This window comes from Hyla sarda, chromosome 6 (assembly GCF_029499605.1).
Source record: "Hyla sarda isolate aHylSar1 chromosome 6, aHylSar1.hap1, whole genome shotgun sequence".
Lineage (NCBI taxonomy): Eukaryota > Metazoa > Chordata > Amphibia > Anura > Hylidae > Hyla > Hyla sarda.
Window position 1 is genome coordinate 295,697,201 of NC_079194.1, and position 24,019 is coordinate 295,721,219.

Consider the following 24,019-nt stretch of genomic DNA (forward strand, 5'->3'; position numbering starts at 1 on the left):
TAACCAGCAGGAACGTGTCACATTTAATTCCTTTAGTCCTGTCGAGGACGGCAGAATCCTCAGACCAAGGAGCTAAATCAGGAGGGGGGCTGCTCTGCCGCGTTACAAAGAAGTCATCATTCACATTACTAACACCTCAGTAACGTAGTCCGTGTCCCCTTCTTGGCTTAGACAATTGACATCTATAGTGTGTTCTCAAAATCTTCCTCACTATTTTTATTGGTCATAACAATAGTGCCCCCTACTGTTTAGAAGGAAGTAGGTCAGGTCTGGGATGTCACTGATTTTTCATACTTGGGTCTTCAGATTCCCTCTCTATAGGGGTTCATTTATTTTAGTCGATGTCAATCTTATTGATGGTTTAGATCAGAGTTTCCCAACCAGGGTGACTCCAGCTGCTGCAAAACTACAACTCCCAGCAAGCCCGGACAGCCTAAGGCTGTCCGGGCATGCTGGGAGTTGTAGTTTTGCAACAGCTGGAGGCACCCTGATGGGAAACACTCGTTTAAATACTTGTACTTTTATAATTGTATAGAATATGTATAGAATATGTCTTTCTACCTATGCAGCGCTAACTATATACCTATTCTATACCATTTTAATAACTTTAATAATCAGGGGCTCACACTTATAGTAGGCAGCAAAATTCCATATCTCCATACACATAGCTCTAGTGTTTAATTTTAAAGGGGTACTCCAATTTTTTTATTTGACTATGCTACAGGGGCTGTAAAGTTTGTGTAGTTCATAATATAGTGTCTGTACCTGTGTGTGACGGTTTTCTCACAATTCTTCTGTGATTTTCACCCCCACTATTTATTTTTACCATCATACAAAGTGACTGCCATCTCAGATTTTTCCCAGCTTGCAATGCGTCCGAGACCTCACATCACTAGTCAGCTGATGACAGGGAGCCTGTCTGCTTCAATGGATGGAGGGATTGATCTGCAACTAATGCAACAGCTGTAGGCAACCTGATTGAAAACGACAGGTCTTTTGTTTCAATGGGTGGGGTGGCTGATGTGTGGGAGGGAGGAAAATGGAATTGTGGGATTTGTAGTCAAAAAAAGAAAAGTCAAACAGGAAATACAAGTTCACAAAAAGCTAGCCACAGTGTTATGGTAACCTCACAACATAGCCATTTAGCCCCAAGACAAGCGCAGATCCTTCCTAAGCATGTCCATTACTGTCTACCCGGTACGTAACAAAATCACCTTATGGTGGATAACCCCTTTAAATTGATACTTTTATAATTGTTCTGTCCTTGCTGTGAGCCAATGGGCTTGTACAACAATTATTGCTGTGTATGACAGCATTATCTAGGCACTATATGGCAATACACCCTAGATACTGTATGGTAGAAATATTTTAAGCTGTATGATTGTACTGTAAGCTGCAGAGTACTGTATTGCAGTATTCTATCGGCACTGCTTGGCATTAGTATTTGAGCACCGTATAGCTGTATCTTTTTGGCCACTGTATGGCTGTATTATTTAGGCACTGCTTGCCAGTAGTATTTGAACACTGTATAGCTGTATTGTTTGGCCACTGTATTGGGGTATTATATAAGTACTGTAAGGCTTTATCGATTGAGCACTGTTTGGCTGTAGAATTTGTCTGTATTGTTTGTCTACTTTGCATAGCCATATTATAAATGCACTGTATGTATGTATACGTACTGTACTGTATGGCTATTATATCTGAGCCTTGTATGTCAGTAGTAACTGAGCACTTTATGTCTGTATTCTAACACTATAGGCTGTTTCTTGAGCACCGAATGGTGGTGTTATTTATGTATTGTATTGCCATGTTATTTTAGTTCTAGGAAGTGGTATTTCTTAAAGTGTACCTCTGTACGAGGGGTTTTAGGCAGTTTTCTGAAAATCACTTTAATTTAGAATTTGGTGCCGAAATACCTTTACTGTGTGCCCATTGTCCCTGCTCCCAGATGTTCAGAACAGTGCATTAGGAGAAGGAGCTACTCTATATACAGCGTAAGACCCAGCGTAATCCAGCTCTGCCTCCTAATCACACAGTCATAAGTGTCTGGAATAGGGGACAACGGGTGGTTGGTAAAGGTATTTCATTCTGTATTCAGAACTAAGATGATTTAAAAAAACATGACTATTATGCACCATGCTGCACTATAGCCATTTTTCCGAAAACTGACTAAAAGTGTAGAAGTACACTTCAAGTATTCTTTGGCTGTATTAGTTTAGCCTCATATGGTGGAGTTACTTAAAGGGGTACTCTGGGGAACTAAACCCATAGCCCATCCTTTCCCTCTCACCAACCTATGTATTTGTCTAAATATAATTCATTATATAGCAGTTTCCCTCTTTCAGCTGTCACTTACAGGCAGGAAATCAGAGAAAAATGTAATTCTCAAATCCACCTTGTCTTGGTGTAAACCCCTCACTGAGACTAGCCCCCACACTTTAGGACAACACCACCTGATTTCTGTCTGATTTCTGTTTGGTCTAGAGCCCTGGCTGTACAGCAACACCTCCCATCCCCCTCCCCTTCCTGTGTGAGAGCTTGTGAGAGAAAAGCAGTGAAGATTCATAGTCACAACTGAGCACAAAACTGCAGTCTTTCTGCTGAAAATCTAATCACTGATTTCTGCTATTCAGAGCGCAGCATGATTTTTTTTGCTGGAGGAAGGATAGTCTGAAAGAAAAGACAAATACAGTGTGTGTGAACTGCAGTGACACAGAGCTGCACTGACTTCTGGGAGTTTGTAGTCCGTGCTACAAACAAGGAAAAAGTATTTAGGAGAAATCAGGGGCCAAAGGAGCTGCAAAAACCACATGAATAACTACAGGGGACACAGATCAGGTATTGTGGTGGCTTTGGAGCATTTTTATTTTTCTTAATTTCCCTGGAGTACCCCTTTAAAGCGTACCTGTCATATCACAGAAAAAAAATGCATATAAATGTTACTGACTATGCCATGCAGATTCTTTACATATTTTTTAGGTGTCTTGTTCCTGTAGTTGGCTTACAAATCCCTTTGTTTAGCTGCTCACTCATTCTGACATCCACTGCTCAGCAAGGGGCATGTACAAAGAAAGCCCTGAGCCCGCTCTCAATTACCATACATTAATTTCCTCCCTAAGTCTGCTGTTTTGTGCTGGGTTTCTGCATCCTATCACTGCAGGCTGCTCTGTAACACCTTCTCTGTGATGTTATCTTCTGCTGCAGTCTGATAGGACAGGAGTGAGCACAGAAGAGTGCTAGTCCCACCCTCACTTCCTGGACTTTGTCCCAGTCTGTACTTCAGCTGGGGACAAAGATGATGCTGCAGCTGGACAGGATTATGTTCTGGGTGGTATAAGGACCCTAGCAGTCTTTTTTTTTTTTTTTTTATAAGCCATGATGTCTTTAAAAATAGATAAAACATTTTATGAAATATATTAGAAACGTCTATGTTTTGCCAAGATGTACAACAAGTTTTTGATGTATTGTGTGGACTCTGTGTAAGGTTGGATATTGTACAGGCAGTATTCCAAGGATACCACTATATATGTATATACTGATTGCAGCAGGTCAACCATGGAGCCAATTGGGCACATTGTCTCATTGTAACCGATCAAAATGTCACTCCTAGAAAATCCAAAAACAAGATGTAAGATGTCTCAGCAATAAACCGTGAAGTTCTGCTGTCGGGCAGCGGTTGTGCTATGCAAAAATGAAATCTTGGGAAAGATATCACTGTGCAGTTCTGATTTATCTCTAAATACTAATACATACTGTTCATATGAATATTGCTAGAAAAAAGGGCAGAAAAGGTTAAATTTTTTGTTTAATTTTCAGTGTGTCTTTCTAATGTTCAAGAAATTTTTTGAAGACTTTTGAACAATTTGTTCAATTACTGCACAGATGAAGCTGCGGTAACAAGAGTTCATTTCCAATACATTTCTAGTTATCCTGCAGGAAATACAAACGATTATATACATTTTTAGTTTTCTGTAATGTTAAAACCTAATGTCTGACCTGTGTCTTGTAGAATGATAATAAACTCTGTAATGGGACAGACAAGGAATGCTTATCACCCACATCTAAATCGGCCAAGATGGACACCCTCAAGGTGAGAGGCGCCATGTGACCATAATAATGTGATATAAAGGGATGAACTGTATAGTATATGTTATCTGGGTCTGGGCTCTTATCTCTGGGCTCAATCGCTTTGCAGATGTGAAATGTTAGGACAAGTAAAAAAAAAAAAACAACCAACAAATATACAATTTTTGAGGTTTTTATATACAAAAAAGGAGGTACATTTTTTTGGGAAGGTAGATGGGGGGGTAAATACCATTACAGTGAGCATGGGAGCCGAGCCCGCTTCATACCTAGCGATCTCCATTGCTGGCTATTAAATAGGCCTCCATGGCTGCCATCTGTGATCTACTCCTATAGGCTGTACAAGCAGATCATCAAAAAATCTATTTAGTGTAATGCAAGATAATTGCATTAAACTGTATAAGCAATCAAAGAATTGCTTATACAAGTCGCCTGGAGTGGTTTAAAAGAAGTGTATAAAAAGTAAAAAAAAAAATGTAATCTCCCCCTAATAAAGATTTTTATATCCTCTTTTCTGATGTTTCAAATAAAAAAAAGTTAAACAAAAAAAAAAAAAAACATATTTGCTGTCACCACAGGAGGAAATGTCAAATATGTTAAAATATAACATTATGAAAACTGCTAAATAATAAAAAAAAAAATTTACTAAATAGTTTTTTTAGTCACATCACATCCTACAACAAAAAATAAAATAAATTAAATATAAAGCAATAAAAAAGACTGGAGTGCAATGATTGAGCTCACATACAGCTCAGAAGACGGAAAAATAAATAAAAGTTATAGGGTGAAAGTAGTAAGGCATTTTTCTTTTTAAATATGGTTTTAATTTTTCAAAGTAGCAAAATATAAAATAAACTAATAAAGTAGTAAAACATAAAATAATACAAAATAATATATCACAGTAAGATTATTGCATTGCCAATTTGAGATCTTGACTTACCACTAATCTTAAAGGGGTACTCCGGCCGTAATACATGTTATCTCCTATCCAAAGGATAGGGGATAAGATGTCCGCCGCTGAGGACCCCTGCAATCTGTCATTCAGCACCCACCTTTGCCAGCAGTCCGCAGCGCTGGAGGCTCCGAGTGTGCAGCGTGACGACCACGGGGCCGTAGTATTGTGACATCACGCCCCACCGCCTCAATGCAAGTCTATGGGAGGGGGCATGATGGCTGTCACGACCCCACCAATAGACTTGCATTGAGGGGGCGGGGCGTGATCTCACACGGGGGCGGAGTCGTGACATCACAATACTTTAGCCCAGTGGTCGTCACGCTGCACACTCGGAGCCTTTAGTGCTGCGGAGAGCTCGCAAAGGTGGAAGCTGAATGACAGTTGGTGGGGGTCCCCAGCGGCGGGACCCCGCAAGCAGACATCTTATCCCCTATCCCTTGGATAGGGGATAAGAAGTATTAGGGCCGGAGTACCCCTTTAAGAATGAAATGGATCTTTAGAGCCCTTACAAGATATGGCAACATTTTTATTACTCCATTGTATCTATAATAAAAAGAAATGAGGCAAGTACTGTTCTGTGCCAACAGCTCCTAGGTCTACCTATGTGTCTTCATGCATAACTCCGCTTCCTTTGCCTTCTTGTCTTGCTAACCTACAGACAATAGAAGCAGAGGTGGATGGAAGGGATTAGCAGATGACTGCTAGATCCAATATCCGATATCCAATATTAAAAATAGGGCCCCCAGAAGGTCATATCCCAGAGTCAAAGTGATGAATCCCTCTTTTCCATTGTTCCACAGGTACAGAAGAAAAATTATAGGCAGGAGAAGAAGAGAGCCACGAAACAGCTCTTCAGTGCCCTAAAAGATCCCACGGTGGTGATTGTAGCTGACTGGCTGAAGGTAATTCATAAGAAACCTGTCCATAAATCCTTTAATGTTCCTATAAAGTGTTATGGCCAAACAGTAACTGCTGTGAAATAACATTATTGCTTCTATTTTTGCTCCTTTGTGTTTGGACTTCTGGGCAGTATTATATTTGTTATATTCTCGTACATAGGAGGCAGTATTATAATAGTTATATTCTTGTACACAGGAGAAGTATTATAGTAGTTATATTCTTGTATATAGGAAGCAGTATTATAGTAGTTATATTCTTGTATATAGGAGCAGTATTATAGTAGTTATATTCTTGTATATAGGAACAGTATTATAGTAGTTATATTCTTGTATATAGGAACAGTATTATAGTAGTTATATTCTTGTATATAGGGGCAGTATTATAGTAGTTATATTCTTGTATATAGGAACAGTATTATAGTAGTTATATTCTTGTATATAGGAACAGTATTATAGTAGTTATATTCTTGTATATAGGAACAGTATTATAGTAGTTATATTCTTGTATATAGGAGCAGTATTATAGTAGTTATATTCTTGTATATAGGGGCAGTATTATAGTAGTTATATTCTTGTATATAGGAACAGTATTATAGAAGTTATATTCTTGTATATAGGAGCAGTATTATAGTAGTTATATTCTTGTATATAGGAACAGTATTATAGTAGTTATATTCTTGTATATAGGAGCAGTATTATAGTAGTTATATTCTTTTATATCGGAGCAGTATTATAGTAGTTATATTCTTTTATATCGGAGCAGTATTATAGTAGTTATATTCTTGTATATAGGGGCAGTATTATAGTAGTTATATTCTTGTATATAGGAGGCAGTATTATAGTAGTTATATTCTTGTATACAGGGACAATATTATAGTAGTTATATTCTTGTACACAGGAGCAGTATTATAATAGTTATATTCTTGTATATAGGAGCAGTATTATAGTAGTTATATTATTGTATATAGGAACAGTATTATAGTAGTTCTATTCTTGTATATAGGAACAGTATTATAGTAGTTCTATTCTTGTATATAGGAGCAGTATTATAGTAGTTATATTCTTGTATATAGGAGCAGTATTATAATAGTTATATTCTTGTATATAGGAGCAGTATTATAGTAGTGATATTCTTGTATATAGGGGCAGTATAGTAGTTATATTCTTGTATATAGGAGCAGTATTATAATAGATATAATCTTGTATATAAGAGCAGTATTATAGTAGTTATATTCTTGTATATAGGGGCAGTATTATAGTAGTTATATTCTTGTATATATGAGCAGTATTATAGTAGTTATATTCTTGTATATAGGGGGAGTATTATAGTAGTGATATTCTTGTATATAGGGGCAGTATAGTAGTTATATTCTTGTATATAGGAGCAGTATTATAATAGTTATAATCTTGTATATAAGAGCAGTATTATAGTAGTTATATTCTTGTATATAGGAGGCAGTATTATAGTAGTTATATTCTTGTATATAGGAGCAGTGTTATAGTAGTTATATTCTTGTATATAGGAGCAGTATTATAGTAGTTATATTCTTGTATATAGGAGCAGTATTATAGTAGGTATATTCTTGTATATAGGAGCAGTATTATAGTAGTTATATTCTTGTATATAGGAGCAGTATTATAGTAGTTATATACTGGTACATGGGAGGCAGTATTATAGTAGTTATATACTGGTACATGGGAGGCAGTATTATAGTACTTATATTCTTGTACAAAGTATTATAGTAGTTATTGTATATTTTTGTATATCGTGGGCAGTATTGTAATGGTTTTTTTCTTGTACAAACAGGGAAGTATTATAGTAGTTATATTCTTGTATATAGGTGCCAGTATTATAGTAGCTGTAGTTTCGCACATAGGGAACAAAAAGTCTGCTTGTATTTAAAGGGGTACTCTGCTGGAAAACATTTTTTTTTTAAATCAACTTGTGCCAGAAAGTTAAACAGATTTGTAAATTACTTCTATTTAAAAATCTTAATCCTTCCACTACTTATCAGCTGCTGTTTGCTCTACAGGAAGTTCTTTTCTTTTTGGATTTCCTTTCTGTCTGACCACAGTGCTCTCTGCTAATACCTCGGTCCATTTTAGGAACTGTCCAGAGTAGGTGAAGTTTGCCATGGGGATTTGCTCCTACTGTGGACAGTTCCTAAAATGGACGGAGGTGTCAGAAAAGAGCACTGTGGTCAAACAGAAAGGAAATTCAAAAATAAAATAACTTCCTGTGGAGCAAATAGCAGCTGATAAGTACTGGAAGGATTAAGATTTTTAAATAGAAATAATTTGCAAATCTGTTTAACTTTCTGGCACCAGTTGATTTAAAGACATTTTTTTTCTAGCGGAGTACCCCTTTAAGGTTTACAATATTCTTCCTTGTTTATTGTTTTTATCTTTAGATTCGGGGCACACTGAAGAGCTGGACTAAGCTATGGTGTGTTCTGAAGCCGGGACTACTCCTGATATACAAAACACCAAAGGTTGGGCAGTGGGTGGGAACCTTAATGCTCCACTCCTGTGAGCTGATTGAGAGACCCACAAAGAAAGACGGATTTTGTTTTAAACTTTATCACCCGTTGGATCAGTCCATTTGGGCAGTTAAGGTAATTTTCAGTAGAATGTCCTTTTTTAAGGGAGGACTGGTAGTTGTTTGTAGAGCCTAGAGCTTGAGGCTATACATCTGGATACCACAGAATTATATGACCTTTTCCATGGCTGATCCTTAAATACAAAGACCAAATACTGACCATATGATTCTCACTTTTTAGGGTCCTAAAGGTGAAAATGTTGGATCCATTACTCTACCTCTTCCCAGTAGCTACTTAATATTCAGGGCAGCTTCTGAATCTGATGGTAAGATTGATTTTTTTAGATCAATTGCCCAAATAGATCGATGATAGACATTCTAGGGAGAGAGTTGAGAGTGGCCCATACACATTACAGAGTTTCTGGTCCCATGTAAATTGGTTGGGTTGGCCAACTTTTCACTAAAGTATATGGGGGCCTTAAAAGGCTTTAAGCTTATCAGATTTCAAGATTTTCATGTCTCAGGATCCACCAACAATCTAATTGTTATAGGATAGCTATAACATTTCTTTTATTAAAAGAACAGTGTTTGGACAGGTTAGATTCCAACCTGATCAATTCTTGGTTTCTCCAAAGATAAGAAGCACCAGACATGTCTTGAAGGCTTTATCTACTTTGACCTATAGAAATAACATGTCTGGTAAAGCTTTTGGGGGATTTGGCCAGCTTAGACTAAGTAACTTATAGTGGTACTCTGGCCTTAATACATCTTATCCCCTATCCAAAGGATAGGAGATAAGATGTCTTATCGCGGGGGTCCCACCACTGGGGACCCCCACAATCTGTCATTCAGCACCCACCTTTGCAAGCTCTCCGCATAGCTGGAGGCTCCTAGTGTGCAGCGTGATGACCACGGGGCCGGAGTAATGCCCCGCTCCCTCAATGCAAGTCTATGGGAGGCGGGGCATGTCATCACACGGGTGCGGAGTCGTGACGTCACGATACTGCGGCCCCATGGTCGTCACGTTGCGCACTCTGAGCCTTCAACGCTGCGGAAAGCTCGCAAAGGTGGGTGTGCAATGACAGATTGCGGGGGTCCACAGCGGCAGGACCCCCTCAATCAGACAACTCATCCCCTATCCTTTGGATAGGGGATAAGATGTATTAGGGCCAGAGTACCCCTTTAAACCTGTTTACAGACATAGGATGTTGGTTGGCATGTTAAAATTAGGTGGATGTGCCAGCAAGCCAATGTCTAAAGACCACCATGAACACCCAATTATCTGCAGATCCCACCAAAATTGACTTAAACTGGCAATAGGTATTTAATTTCTCTGTTCAGCTATCAACTCTGGATAAACGTTTACCTGTTGTAATGCATGGCTTAATATTTCCATTAGTTATCATTGAGATTTCTACATTCATATGTCTTGTGTTTCAGGACGCTGTTGGATGGACGCTCTTGAATTGGCTCTTCGGTGCTCCAGTCTCTTCAAGATTAATTTGCCCAAGCAAGGAAAGGAAGGAGATGCCATCACCCCACCCGATATGACCCACAATGGGCTGTACACACTACTGCAGGCATCCACCATCTCAGAACAAGAACTCTTTATGTAAGATCCTCAAGCTTGTACCTCTTCTAGACATTTTTCCTTAATTAAGAATCCCCTATATTTATTCTGTTGTGTTTGTAATGGAAATAAATTCTCCATACACTGACTTCTTCTTGAGGCTGTGGTCGCCTTATGTTTATATGCATCTGCCAATATGATTAAAGGGTTACTCCGCTCCCCAGCATCCGGAACATTGAGTTCCGAACACTGGGTGCGGGCTTCCGTGTTCATGCTCGCCCCCTTGTGATGTCATGCCCCGCCCTGTGATGCCACGTCCCGCCCCCTCAATGCAAGTCTATGGGAGGGGGCGTGGCTGCCCCTTCCCATAGACTTTCATTGACAGGGCGGGGCGTGACGTCACGAGGAGGCAGGCGTGAACACGGAAGCCCGCACCCAGCGTTCGGAACTCAATGTTCCCAGATGCTGGGGGGCGGAGTAATCCTTTAAGGGCCACAGTGTAAATCAGGGACAAAGCAGCAGCTTTATAATAGGATTTAACCCGGAATAGTTGAACCTACAGAGTTTATATTCTCTGATTATCTGCGTTATATTAGAATAAGTGGACAGATTTATTTTTTTAGGCTTCATGAAGGTGGTCCAGAAAATGACACCATGTCTGACAAATCAGAAAAAGACAATATAGAAGAGTCTGAACACGAGCAGAGTCGGAAAACAAGTGAGAGTGACCAATCCGAATTACATGGTGAGATCTCTCTAGCTAGAGAAGGTACCACATACATGGAGGAACTATACGAGGAATTTGGAGAGGTACGTTGGGACGCTTAAAACCCTAAATATATTCTACACTTGGGGTTGGTGACACTAGCGGTTGGTGACACTTGCGGTTGGTGACATCCTTCGGAGGTTAATCCATAATTTCAAAGCCCGTATAGTTCACTTGAAGGGCACGATGGAACTTCTGCATGTCTTTGTTTTCTGTTGGCATTTGACATCTGCAGCATGTTACATCTTAGTGTGTTTATAAGACAATGTCCATTAAAATCTGTGATGTTCAGTTTGCAATGTATAGGGAGATCCCCTGGTAAGTCTGCAACTTTAAAAATATTTGCCATGAAATATATTGTGTTATATTGGTTGTTCGGTCTTGTTTGTACAAAGGCGGCCACAGATAGAGAGACAAGTCTACACAACAGATTGTGTGTCATCATTGGAAGAGGAACTGTTCTCAGTATCTGGTATAAAAATACAGTAACAGCTGAGTTCAAACCTTAAAGGGGTATTTCAGTATCAGAAAAATGTTATTTAAATAAAAATATCACTCCAAGATATATTACTTACTAATAAAGTATTATCACAAATCATAATGGCTTAGCATGCTTTTTCTGCCTTAACCCCTGACAGGAAGTTGCATAGTCTTCTCATGGTCAGTGTGGTGTTGTCTCAGCAGGTGCGGTTACTGTAGGCTGCCTTGTGCTTAACAATGCCACAGGCAGAGAAGCAGACAGGGAATGAATACAGCAGTTTTTAGAAACTTGCTGGCTGTGTGAAAAGATGGTCTGCTATTTTATGCAATGCTCTGCCACAGATATGGGTGGGAAACTGACAGGAGGGTTTTAGGAGGACTGTGGGAATTCTGGGAGTTGTGCACTGACTAACAGGCATCCAAGCAATGCTATATGCTTCTGCAGCATCTTTTTATTTATTTTACTTGACATCAAATTACTGTTTTAAAGTCGAATAGTAGATGTGCTTAATCATATAATTTACCTTAGTAAAGCAAACAGAATTCTGGGGTACATTCACTTCGTTTTTTCTAACATAGCATTATGGTATTATATACATTTATTGTCAAATAACAAGATTATGGCAGCCGTCACATCATGTCAGCCTGGATAAAGTGTCACAACGGCAGGTGTATCAGGTAGACATGTGTAGCCAGTTTTAGTGCTGCATCATATATTACATTGCAATAACCCAGAACAGTTTATTTAAGGATTTTTCTGGCTTCTAAAAGTAAAGTAGCTATAGTAGGTGCAGAAATTACCCCTAGTGCCTGAGGTGGCACTTCATAGACACCATTGTTATTAATAACACATGGTAGGAAGGGAAAGTTACAGATTTTGAGAAACCTCTGATAAATAATCTGATCCTTTGTTTTTCTGTGATGTTAGATCGGAGAAGCGTCACAGATGGAGACCGTCTCGGATGAAAACAAAAGCTTGATGTGGACTATACTAAAACAAATGAGACCCGGCATGGACCTGTCAAGAGTCGTTCTGCCGACGTTTATCCTGGAGCCTCGCTCTTTTCTGAACAAATTGTCGGATTATTACTATCACGCAGACATCCTCTCAGAGTGAGTGCACAACACTATTATCAACGCAGCAGTAAATATACAGATCACATACAAAATAATATCACTCACATCTATGCTCACATGTCACAGTTTTGCAGCAAAAAAAAACTCCACCTGCCAACATATCCTTTGTGAGACAGATTTAGGCTAAGGCTACACAAACATTTGTTTTCTAGAGTAAAAGCTGCAGTCCACAAGATTGTATACAACTCAAAGTATTTTTTCAGACCTGTAAACCTAGGAACTGGGAGGAATTTTTCATTCCCTGCTCTAGCGCAGAGTGCCACTTTGCGCTGGTGCAGGGAATGATACATTGTCCCCCCACTATTCTGCAGGTGGAGTCACTGTGTTCATCAGCAGAATGGGGGAGAGATTTATCAAAACCTGTGTAGAGGAAGAGTGATGCAGTGACTCCACCAGCAGTGTGTAACTTGGGATCAGTACAGGATAAGTAATGTAATGTATGTACACAGTGACCCCACCAGCAGAATAGAGAGTACAGCTCTAGAGTATAATACAGGAAATAATTCAGGATCAGTACAGGATAAGTATTGTAATGTGTATACACAGTGACCTCACCAGCAGAATAGTGAGTACAGCTCTAAAGTATAATACAGGATATAACTCAGGATCAGTACAGGATAAGTAATGTAATGTATGCACACAGTGACCTCACCAGCAGAATAGTGAGTACAGCTCTAGAGTATAATACAGGATATAATTCAGGATCAGTACAGGATAAGTAATGTATGTACACAGTGACCCCACCAGCAGAATAGTGAGTACAGCTCTAGAGTATAATACAGGATATAATTCAGGATCAGTACAGGATAAGTAATGTAATGTGTATACACAGTGACCTCACCAGCAGAATAGTGAGTACAGCTCTAGAGTATAATACAGGATATAACTCAGGATCAGTACAGGATAAGTAATGTAATGTATGCACACAGTGACCTCACCAGCAGAATAGTGAGTACAGCTCTGGAGTATAATACAGGATATAACTCAGGATCAGTACAGGATAAGTAATGTAATGTATCTACACAGTGACCTCACCAGCAGAATAGTGAGTACAGGTCTGGAGTATAATACAGGATATAACTCAGGATCAGTACAGGATAAGTAATGTAATGTATGTACACAGTGACCTCACCAGCAGAATAGTGAGTACAGCTCTGGAGTATAATACAGGATATAACTCAGGATCAGTACAGGATAAGTAATGTAATGTATGTACACAGTGACCTCACCAGCAGAATAGTGAGTACAGCTCTGGAGTATAATACAGAATATAACTCAGGATCAGTACAGGATAAGTAATGTAATGTATGTACACAGTGACCCCATCAGCAGAATAGTGAGAACAGCTCTGGAGTATAAGGCCTACATTCAGGTAAATACAGTATGCTAATATACAGGCAGACATATAGGCTGACACACATTACATCTTTAACTGTCTTATCTGGCTCTATAAGGTTCTGTTCATATTAGTATCAACACTTCCATTTAAATGGGAACCATGACAGCTATACCTGATCAGTTTTGGAGCCAGAGGCTGGAGCAGAATAGATACTCAGGATTATCTCATGTCTAGAGGACACCAGTTATGTATTTGTCTGGTTTCATCCATCTTCTGAGGTTTTGGTTTTAGAAGGATCTGTATCACTCTCCTCCGGGCATCCATTAAGAAGAGCTAGGGTTTGTTCATTATTTCTTGACCTTATGAAGATGGAGGGTTGACTTTCTTAGGCTTGTCTGCATTACATTCTAGCAGTCCATTAAATGCTGGATGATGAATAGCAGATGTCTTACTGCATTGTCTTTTGTCTATTTGATTATCCTGGGGAAGAGTCATTCAATTATTGACCCATCACCCGGATCAAAAGCAAAAGTACTTACGTCAGACAGCGCTGCGGCTCAGCAGCACCATGATAAGTGGCTTTTATTTCTCTACAAATGGAACCTAAATGTCACAAAATGATTGCACTTCAATATAAAGAGCAAAATATGAAGATTTAGAGAAGCAGGGTGCAACTAACAATGTGTCTGGATTAGATACTACACTGGACTCTAGCGCCCCCTTCAGTCCCTGAGACTAAGTCATAATGGATTTATTAGACACAGGTTAATTTTAAGGTGGATGGGGGTCGGCCACTGCTTTTATTTAAATATTTTTAAACGTAGAAAACTAAAGGCACTTCTGTTTTTTTGGTCATGACTCTTCCGTTGACTGCCCGCTGTGACTTATACAAGCTGATCACACACACAACTGGAAAAGAAAGAACACCCAGATAACAACAGCAGAAAACTGAACAAGCAAAGAAAAAAGGACGGAGGGAGGTGACCCGGCACACGAGGGAAGAGATAGGGCTGGCGAGAACATCACTGGAGCATGATTGGGCCATGACCAACAAGGACCCCCCTCCCAGGAACCCAGGATTTAGCCACAGAAGAGGAGAGGGTGAAACCAAAAGACACCAGCTAAAAAGTCAGGGGACATTCCTGTTGAGCACGGCTTGCCCCACCATTATATTTAATTTAACATAATCAACATCTACGTTAAAAAAGTAATACCCCCCCCCCCCCCCCCACAGCATTAGTAATTGCAATTAGATGTTCCCTTTCTTTGATCTTGTTTTGTTATGTCTTGTACTTAATTGTTGTTGGACATCTGTAGTGCAATATAACTTATCCCCTATCTCCTAGATCGCAGGGGGTCCAAGCGCTGGGGCCCCCCCCGCAATCTCCTGGACAGGGCCGCGGCAGTATGCTGGAAAAGGGGGCGTTCCGTCCCCGCATGATGCGGCGGCCAACACGACCCCTCCATGTACCCCATAGAGATACATGGAGGGGGCGTGTCTGCCGCGGCTTTCTGCTGGGGACAAAACTGCACTTCCTGCAGACTGCCGTGGCCCCGTCCAGGAGATCCCGGGGGGCCCCAGTGCTCATTATATTGCGCTACAGATGTCCTTTAATACAATTCGACAGCAATGGTTTATGTCTTTCACTTCCAAAACAAAAAACGGAGACTGAACAAGGAACCAAAGAGTTTTTTTTACATGTGTGACAAACAAGATAGACATAACTGACATTGCTGTGCTATTTTAGAACCTCTCCGCTACAGAGCCATCTAGTGGCACTAGACACACATAACAGACAAATACATAACATATTTCTTCACACTGTGTGTACTGCAGGGAGGACATTCTCTTCCCTGACTTTGGATGCCCCCCCCCCCTACTACTATAATACATCATACTAATGAACTATTATATCATTCCACCCTCAATAATGCTGTATGCCAGAAACTTACTACTCTTTTCTCATATAGACCCTAAATAATAGTGCAATTCATAAAATACAATATGCATATAATATACGATATACAGTATACCATACTTCCCACGTACAGGGCTTAAATAGTAGTACTATATAATATATATCGCACGGCAACCATACAGTGCTCAAATAATTGTGCCATTCAGTGTTATAATCCATGTACATTAACACCCACACAACGGGCTCAAAATATATATTATACTACTGTAATATAGTACCGAAATAATAATGCTATTCAGTGATATATATATACCATGTACTACCTAAATACACTATACTGTACATTATACTGCAGTCAAACCGTGCCCAAATAATAGTTAATTTCTGTGCTTAAAACCATATACATCACCACCAACATTCAGTTCTCAAATAATAGTACCATATACTATATATTGTACTGCTACCATAAAGAGCACAAGTAATAATGCCATAGTGCTATAAGCTATATATATATATATATATATATATATATATATATATATATATATATTTGTAGAAAATTTGGAGGGCACTGCTCTGTTACTTATTGTACTTTTATATTAAAGGGGTACTCCCGTGGAAAACTTTTTTTTTTAATCAACTGGTGCCAGAAAGTTAAACAGATTTGTAAATCACTTCTATTGAAAAATCTTTATCCTTCCAGTACTTTTTAGGGGCTGTATACTAAAGAGAAATCCAAAAAAGAAATGCATTTCCTCTGATGTCATGACCACAGTGCTCTCTGCTGACCTCTGCTGTCCATTTTAGGAACTGTCCAGAGTAGGAAAAAATCCCCATAGCAAACATATGCTACTCTGGACAGTTCCTAAAATGGACAGCAGAGAGCACTGTGGTCATGACTGTGTTTTTTGGGATTTCTCTTTAGTATACAGCCCCTAAAAAGTACTGGAAGGATTAAGATTTTTTTTTGACAGAAGTGATTTACAAATCTGTTTAACTTTCTGGCACCAGTTGATTTAAAAAAAAAGTTTTCTACGGGAGTACCCCTTTAAATATCGGAGTGTGGTTAGCGGTGTCAGTGGCCTTAGCTGTTTAAATAATTTTTCACTGCCGTGGTGCTGAGCATCAAAGTATACTAGTATTCATGCGCAGTAACAAGGAGAGCGTTCACTCGCACTCACTGGTCCTGTGGTAGTCTGTATTTCGGATATTTCCGTAGTGCTGGGAGACGACTGGATAAGGGTGCTCAGAGGCTAACAGCCGTTTTTGCGCACAGCCGTGCGCTTCTTCTACCTTACTACCCACGTACAGGGGTTAAAAGATAGTTTTATACGCTATATATTATACTACATCTATACTGTACCTAAATAATCGCGCTTTTCAGTAGATATACACTATATATCATATTGGTGCCATATTGATACCCAAATATTATACCGTACACTATGTTCTATTTTACTTTCATACAGAGCTCAAATAGCAGTGCCACGCTGTTCTATGCCTTATATGCCATCCTGCCCCTTCATATAGTGCCCAAGTAATGTACAACACTGTTCACCAAATACCCACCCAATAATATAGCAGATACTTATCTACTGCAGCCAGAATGTGCCATAGGTACAGGGTGCTAGAGGGATCACCAACAACCTGCTCTGCCTTGGCTTAAGTATTTAGCTGCTGTGCCAGGACAGCAATGACATGTAGGTCAATGGTCTCAAACTGTGGCCCTCCAGATGTTGCAAAACTTCAACTCCCAGCATGCCCGAGCAGCCAACTGCTGTCTGGGCATGCTGGGAGTTGTAGTTTTAAGACTCCTAGAAGCAGCAGTGAAGATCTTCACTGCTGCCTCTGAGGACCATGTACTTACCTGCCGGTCCTGCCGCTGCTTCTCCACGTGGCCTGTCCCGCCGCTGCTCCTCGGTCCCTCCGCTGCTCCAGGTAAGGCCGCCGGTCCCCGCGTGTTCCTTCCCTATGCCGCAGGTCCCCACGAGCCCCCGCAGCCACCTTCCCCCGTTCTGCCCGACTTCCAGGGGCGGGCAGTGCGGGGGATCTGAACTTTCACCCCATACCAATAATATAGCAGAAACTTATCTACTGCAGCCAGAATGTGCCATAAGTACAGGGTGCTAGAGGGATCACCAACAACCTGCTCTGCCTTGGCTTGAGTATTCAGCTGCTGTGCCAGGACAGCAATGACATGTAGGTCAATGGTCTCAAACTGTGGCCCTCCAGATGTTGCAAAACTTCAACTCCCAGCATGCCCGGACAGCCAACGGCTGTCCGGGCATGCTGGGAGTTGAAGTTTTGCAACATCTGGAGGGCCACAGTTTGAGACCACTTATGTAGATGGAGGTTGTCAAGGCATTTGCCCAATTGCCCCTGCAATACCCATTCCAGGGCAATCCGTAGAACATTATATAGTAACAGCGGTGTATAAACCTACTGGTGCAGATGAATAGTTATATCCTATATTTTTCCATACATCTCATTTTCAGAAATGGAGAAGAACCGGTCCTTCAAGGAACAATACAACGTACGTGTGTATACGCATAGTGTTCTCCTCGTGGATGTATTCTCCTAGTGATAATCCATCAGACAGATGTTTTGTGACAGATTCGTCAGGCAGAAAACAGGTCTGATCCACTTTACTTAGAGAATTGCTGGGAAGCATGAATCCTCCAGGGATTACTTTTACTTACAAAATATTTTATTATACGGTTCATAAAAGAGCCGTGCAGCAATATTCCAACAATTACCCAGGAATTAAAGGAGTACTCCGGTGGAAAACTTTATTTTTTATTTTTTTTTATAAATGAACTGGTGCCAGAAAGTGAAACAGAATTGTAAATTACTTCCATTAAAAAATTGTTATCCTTCCAGTACTTATTAGCAGAGGACATTCTTTGCTTTTTGAATTTCTTTTTTTGTCTTGTCCACAGAGCTCTCTGCTGACACCTCTGTCCGTGTCAGGAACTGTCCAGAGCAGCATAGGTTTGCTATGAGGATTTTCTCCTGCTCTGGACAGTTCCTGATACGGGCATCAGGTGTCAGCAGAGAGCACTGTGGACAAGACAAAAAAGAAATTCAAAAAGAAAAGAATTTCCTCTGTAGCATTCAGCTGCTAGAAAGTACTGGAAGGATAAAGATTTTTTCATAGAAGTAATTTACAAATTTATTTAACTTTCTGGCACCAGTTGATTTAAAAAAAAAAAAATTATAATAAATTTTTCCTCCAGAGTACCCCTTTAAGGCTTTCCTGAACAGAGTCTGGCGCTCCTGGCAGGGAAAAGACCAGTCTTGCAGTTTTTTATGCTTGCCTGGTGAAACGAATGCACTTACGGTTATAGGATCGCTCTCAGGCACATTATCATTTACTTAACGTCGTAAATGTGTAAATGAAAATGGAATATTGTCGGGTGATAGCGAGTCATCAGAAAAAGGTTGAACGGAAAGCAGAATTACTACTCCAAAGTGTCAATAAAAAAAGGTGATAGCCCCTGAAACAGCGTTTTTTCCTTATATGGTGCCAGCATATACCACAGAGCTGTACACATTATTTGCTAGATATCAATCATAATTACAGGGCATTTCCACTGATATAAAGCAGGATTACAGACTATAGCTGCCGCCATTAAGGACAAAGCTGCTTATATAAAGCTTCATCCATAGACCTGCCAGTAGGATTGAGTGAATCTACACAAGGATTCGCCAAACCTTGGTTTGACCAAATGTCTAATAGGTATGGCGGCCACCCGATTCTCCCCTGACAGCCACTTTATACAAGGGTCGAGTGTGTTGGATTTTCACCATTATTGTTCTTGAAGAGATTAGCCAAAGCCAGAACTGTCTGGCTGCTGCCACGTTGTCTTGTTTGGTCCCGTTTATTTTTCTATTGGTAAGAAACTGGGCAGAACTTTTCTTCAGGGAAATAAATTGTCAGCAAATTAATCAAGGGGAAGTATTGACCAATGGGTCATGAAAAGCAATGGGAAAATAACTACTAGACTGTTCTATCCTGGGGCCCAAAATCAGACGCCATAATAGATGGCCGATTTCGATATTTGCCTCGGAGCCCCCTTTCTTCTATGAGGTCCACTGCTGATTTCCCAAGAAGTCCAGAATGGGACAGTTCAAGCATTTAAAAAAATAAAATAAAATAAAGATCCAAATATACATTTTTGACCTTACCTACAAATACATATGTTTTTTGCCTAGAGGCAAAACATTTTTGACCTAATTTTACCACTAGCCACTAACAACTAGTATGACACAGCTCTTTATAAAATGTGTGAATATAGGAGAATAAAGCAAAATCTTTAAAGGTTATTTCGGCCTTAGACATCTTATCCCCTATACAAAGGATAGGAGATAAGATGTCTGATCGCAGGGGTCCCGCCGCTGTGAGCCCCACAATCTCCGTGCAGCCCCATCACACCACCTCCCATAGACATGAATGGAGGAGTCGTGTCTTGGTCTTAAGAGCAGCACCCAGCACAGGTGCCAGGGGCTGCACGGAGATTGCGGGGGTCCCAGTGGCAGGGCCCCTCCGACCAGACATCTTATCCTCTATCCTTTGGATACCCCTTTAAGAGAGGCATTTATCAAGATTTCAACAGCAGTTTATGTTTGTTTGCAAGCTTAAAACTGGCATCAATCTGGCAAACAGGGTGGCCATGCCCCTTCACCCTAAACAAGCTTCCCTATTGTCATGCCCATTCCGCAAGTGCTAGCGATAACAGCAACTATTCACACAATCTGGAATTTGCACAATATTTGGCAATAATACTTTACTGTCCTATATTCACATATTTTAAAAAGTTAAAGTGTACCCGTCAGATCCAACAACAAAAAAATGTTTTTCAATATATCACTCAGTACATAATCCTGACCATGTACATCTAATTTTTATGTGTCTAGTACCTTCATTTATTTATTTATTTTATTACACTTTTAATTTAGCTCACTAGTCTGATTTCCTCTCAAAGGGAGGGGGTGTGGCCTCACTGTGCAGGTCTCCGCCCCCTCCCTCAGTATGCTGTCTGCTCACATCTCCCCCAGCATTAGCAAAACTACAACTCCCAGCTTGTCCTCACTGACAGTAGCGGGACACAAGCTGACAGTGGGAGGATTTTTCCTCCAGCTCTGAGCCCTGCGCTTATAGATGTCAATCAAGAAAGTCTGTCCATGACATAGGTGATGATGCATGGACACAGCAGGACTAGTATGTGTCCAAGCAGGCAGGGGGGGCAGTTGTTTGACTGGGTTTTTCAGTATGAAATACTGAAAATTTTCTAATGAAAGCAATTGCAAGACCTATTGGTTATACATGCTTTACAACATATCAAAAGTTTTTGTATCTGACAGTGCCCATTTAAAGGGGTTCTCTGGTGCTTATACATCTTGTCACACGCCGCCGGCCCTGTAGTCGCCCGTAATCAGACCCGGAGCGAACACGCTCCGGGCACTGATTACAAACGCGGTGCCGCGTGCATGATCACGGGCGTCCCCAGCTGCGGAACTCCCGCGATCAGGCATCCTATCCCCTATCCTTTGGATAGGGGATAAGATGTGTTAGCACCGGAGAACCCCTTTAAGAATAAAAATTTAGTTTCTGACAAGTTGTTGATAAATGAGAAAAAAAAATCTTTTTGCCTCTAGGTTATTATTATTTTGTTCTTGAACAGTGTGTCTCCATCTGTTGCAAAACTACAACTCCCAGCATGCTGGGAGTTGTAGTTTTGCAAAAGCTCAAGACACACTGTTCGAGACGCACTGACACCAACATGGATCCTGTGAATTCCTTATGATGCTTACAGTGTCACATAGGTCAAGGAAGACAGTATCTGTGTCCTCCCTGTATTCAGGTATGCATAGATCAGTGGTAATACATCCGTGTGGTATCAATTTATTTTTAATTTCTCAACAAAATGAGGACTTCTTAGTGTCACAGAAAATTATGTTAGGAAGACATGATCTGTGTCTTCCCTGAATTACACTATATGGAGATCACATTGTCCATGAACAATTGCAACATTACAAGATTGTACATACACAACCTACGTACATATATATTCACATAACAATTACCTGGGACACCAGAACTTCAATCTAATCCTGTGAACTTACAGGTAACATTTGTTTTCCTTCAGGGCAGCAGTGGAGGACGACCCTTACTGTCGCATGAAGCAAGTTCTGAAGTGGTATTTGTCAGGGTTTTATAAGAAGCCAAAGGTAACTATAAGTCTATATTCACACGGTGTTAAATAAGCTATATTTATTTATTACAAAAATAGGGCTAAAAACGAGTTTAAAAAGGCAGTATTTTTGCAAAGTAATTTTTTTGCTTGAAAGTCTAAAGAAAAGTGGCCTTCAGTGCACACATTGTACGATCAAAAACATCCGTAATTCTTAATGATCATCAATGTTAATTATTTGGGCACGTAAGTAAGAAATAACGTCTGGAAAAACAGACCGTAAAACTGAATAAAAGTAAGAAAACCTGCAGCATTTCAACAACTTACTTGGTTTAGAAAAACTAACTTTTTTTCTTACGGCTACAAATAGAAACAAGAATACACCGTGTGAACATGGCCTAAGTCTTCTTATTTTATCGTCAGGAAATGTGAAATTAGATGAACCAATAATGACAGATATTTCTTCTAATTCTCTCCATTAATGTCATAGGGAATAAAGAAGCCGTATAACTCCATTCTGGGAGAGAAATTCCGCTGCTGCTGGTTTCACCCACAGACAAATAGTCACACGTTTTATATAGCAGAGCAGGTAAGGGATTTGATTAAAAAAAAAAAAAAAAAAATATATATATATATATATATATATATATATATATATATGAAATGATAAGGGGTCTGGGTTGTACATAGAGAGGATAAGGGTCACATTGGCAAAGATTATATCCTGAGAGTTGTAGGGGAGATACACAGGTTGCAGACACCTGCTGTAGACCCTCTCATAAAAGGGTACTCCGCCCCAAGACATCTTGTCTGATCGCGGGGATCCCGGCACTGGGGACCCCCACGATCTCCCTGCTGCACCCGGCATTTGTTTAGAGCGTCGGGTGCAGCACCGGAGGCTCGTGACGTCACGGGCACGCCCCACTTGTGATGTCACGGCCACGCCCCCTCAATGCAAGTCTATGGGAGGGGGCGTGACGTCCGTCACGCCCCCTCCCATAGACTTGCATTGTGGGGGTGTGGCTCTGATGTCACGAGCGGGCGTGCCCATGACATCACGAGACTCCACCCTGCATCGCCCGTCATCCGGCACAGAGCGAAGTTGGCTCCTTGCACCGGATGTCTGGGGTGCCACAGCCAAGATTGCGGGGGTCCCGCCACTGGGGACTTTGGATAGGGGATAAAATGTCTCATCTTTTGGGTCCATATCTGGACAGCTTCTGCATTTCTCTTTATAGAGTATATGAACAAATGTCGGCAAGTGCCATGGATTGATCATGCAGTCGGGAGGAATATTACTTGTGTAAATCAGGATTATTGTGATTTTGCGTGCATAGATTATGATGACACTGTTTACATCCAACTTTAAAAAACTTCAAATCTGATACGTCTCACCACTGAAAGATTGGTACAGTCGTATCCTGGCTAGACAATGCTGTGTGTTCTAAACACATCAGTCAACTAGTTTATTTAGATTGCTACAAAGTATCAGTGCAGGTAAAATGTATCAGTCTGGAATGTAGGATTCAAGCTTGCAGAGGATTGTCTAGACTCTATACATTATAAGAAACTAACTGTGAGAAGTCTTACTTCTGGATGGATTTTATCTGTATGTAAACAGTTATGGTACATAAATCTGCAAAAGGTGCTAAAGGCACAAACTTTTAGGCTTTTTCTAGGACATCTGACTTGTTTCTGCTTGGTCTTTGCTATCGTTTCCCAACCTAGATGCCTCAGGCTGTTGCAAAGCTACAACTCATATCATGCTGGGAGTTGTAGTTTTGCAACATCTGGAAGCACCCTTGTTGGGAAACACTGGCATATTTAATGCAACCTACACAATGGTGGTTATGTAAATATATAGTTTATCTTTCTAAATAGATAGATGGATGGATGGATAGATAGAAACATAAATGAGACATATAGACAGATGGATAAGTACAAAAGCATGTATTTTATTCACTCATCTCTCTAATACAACGTTTCTCCGACCTCACATCGGCTTTCTCAAGTGATGTAGAAATGCATCAGAAAGATGGGTGAATAAAATAGATGTTTTTTGTTTTTGTTTTCTACTACCTGAGTGCTGCGGAACCTCTTTTGTACTTGGCTAATTGTGACAGACCATGACTTGGACT

General features: G+C 40.3%; 1 protein-coding gene across 4 annotated transcripts in view; it reads left to right on the forward strand.

Annotated features, from left to right (window-relative positions):
* The window catches only part of OSBPL5 (oxysterol binding protein like 5), a 146,071-nt gene that overhangs the window by 83,480 nt on the left and 38,572 nt on the right, over positions 1–24,019 (forward strand). For all 4 annotated transcript variants that reach the window (XM_056527850.1, XM_056527853.1, XM_056527851.1 and 1 more), the window contains 9 exons: positions 4,010–4,090; positions 5,839–5,940; positions 8,349–8,552; positions 8,718–8,802; positions 9,917–10,088; positions 10,670–10,856; positions 12,221–12,405; positions 21,837–21,918; positions 22,372–22,470. In XM_056527850.1, coding sequence (XP_056383825.1) covers positions 4,010–4,090; positions 5,839–5,940; positions 8,349–8,552; positions 8,718–8,802; positions 9,917–10,088; positions 10,670–10,856; positions 12,221–12,405; positions 21,837–21,918; positions 22,372–22,470 — 1,197 coding nt within the window. The remainder of the gene's footprint in view (positions 1–4,009; positions 4,091–5,838; positions 5,941–8,348; positions 8,553–8,717; positions 8,803–9,916; positions 10,089–10,669; positions 10,857–12,220; positions 12,406–21,836; positions 21,919–22,371; positions 22,471–24,019) is intronic.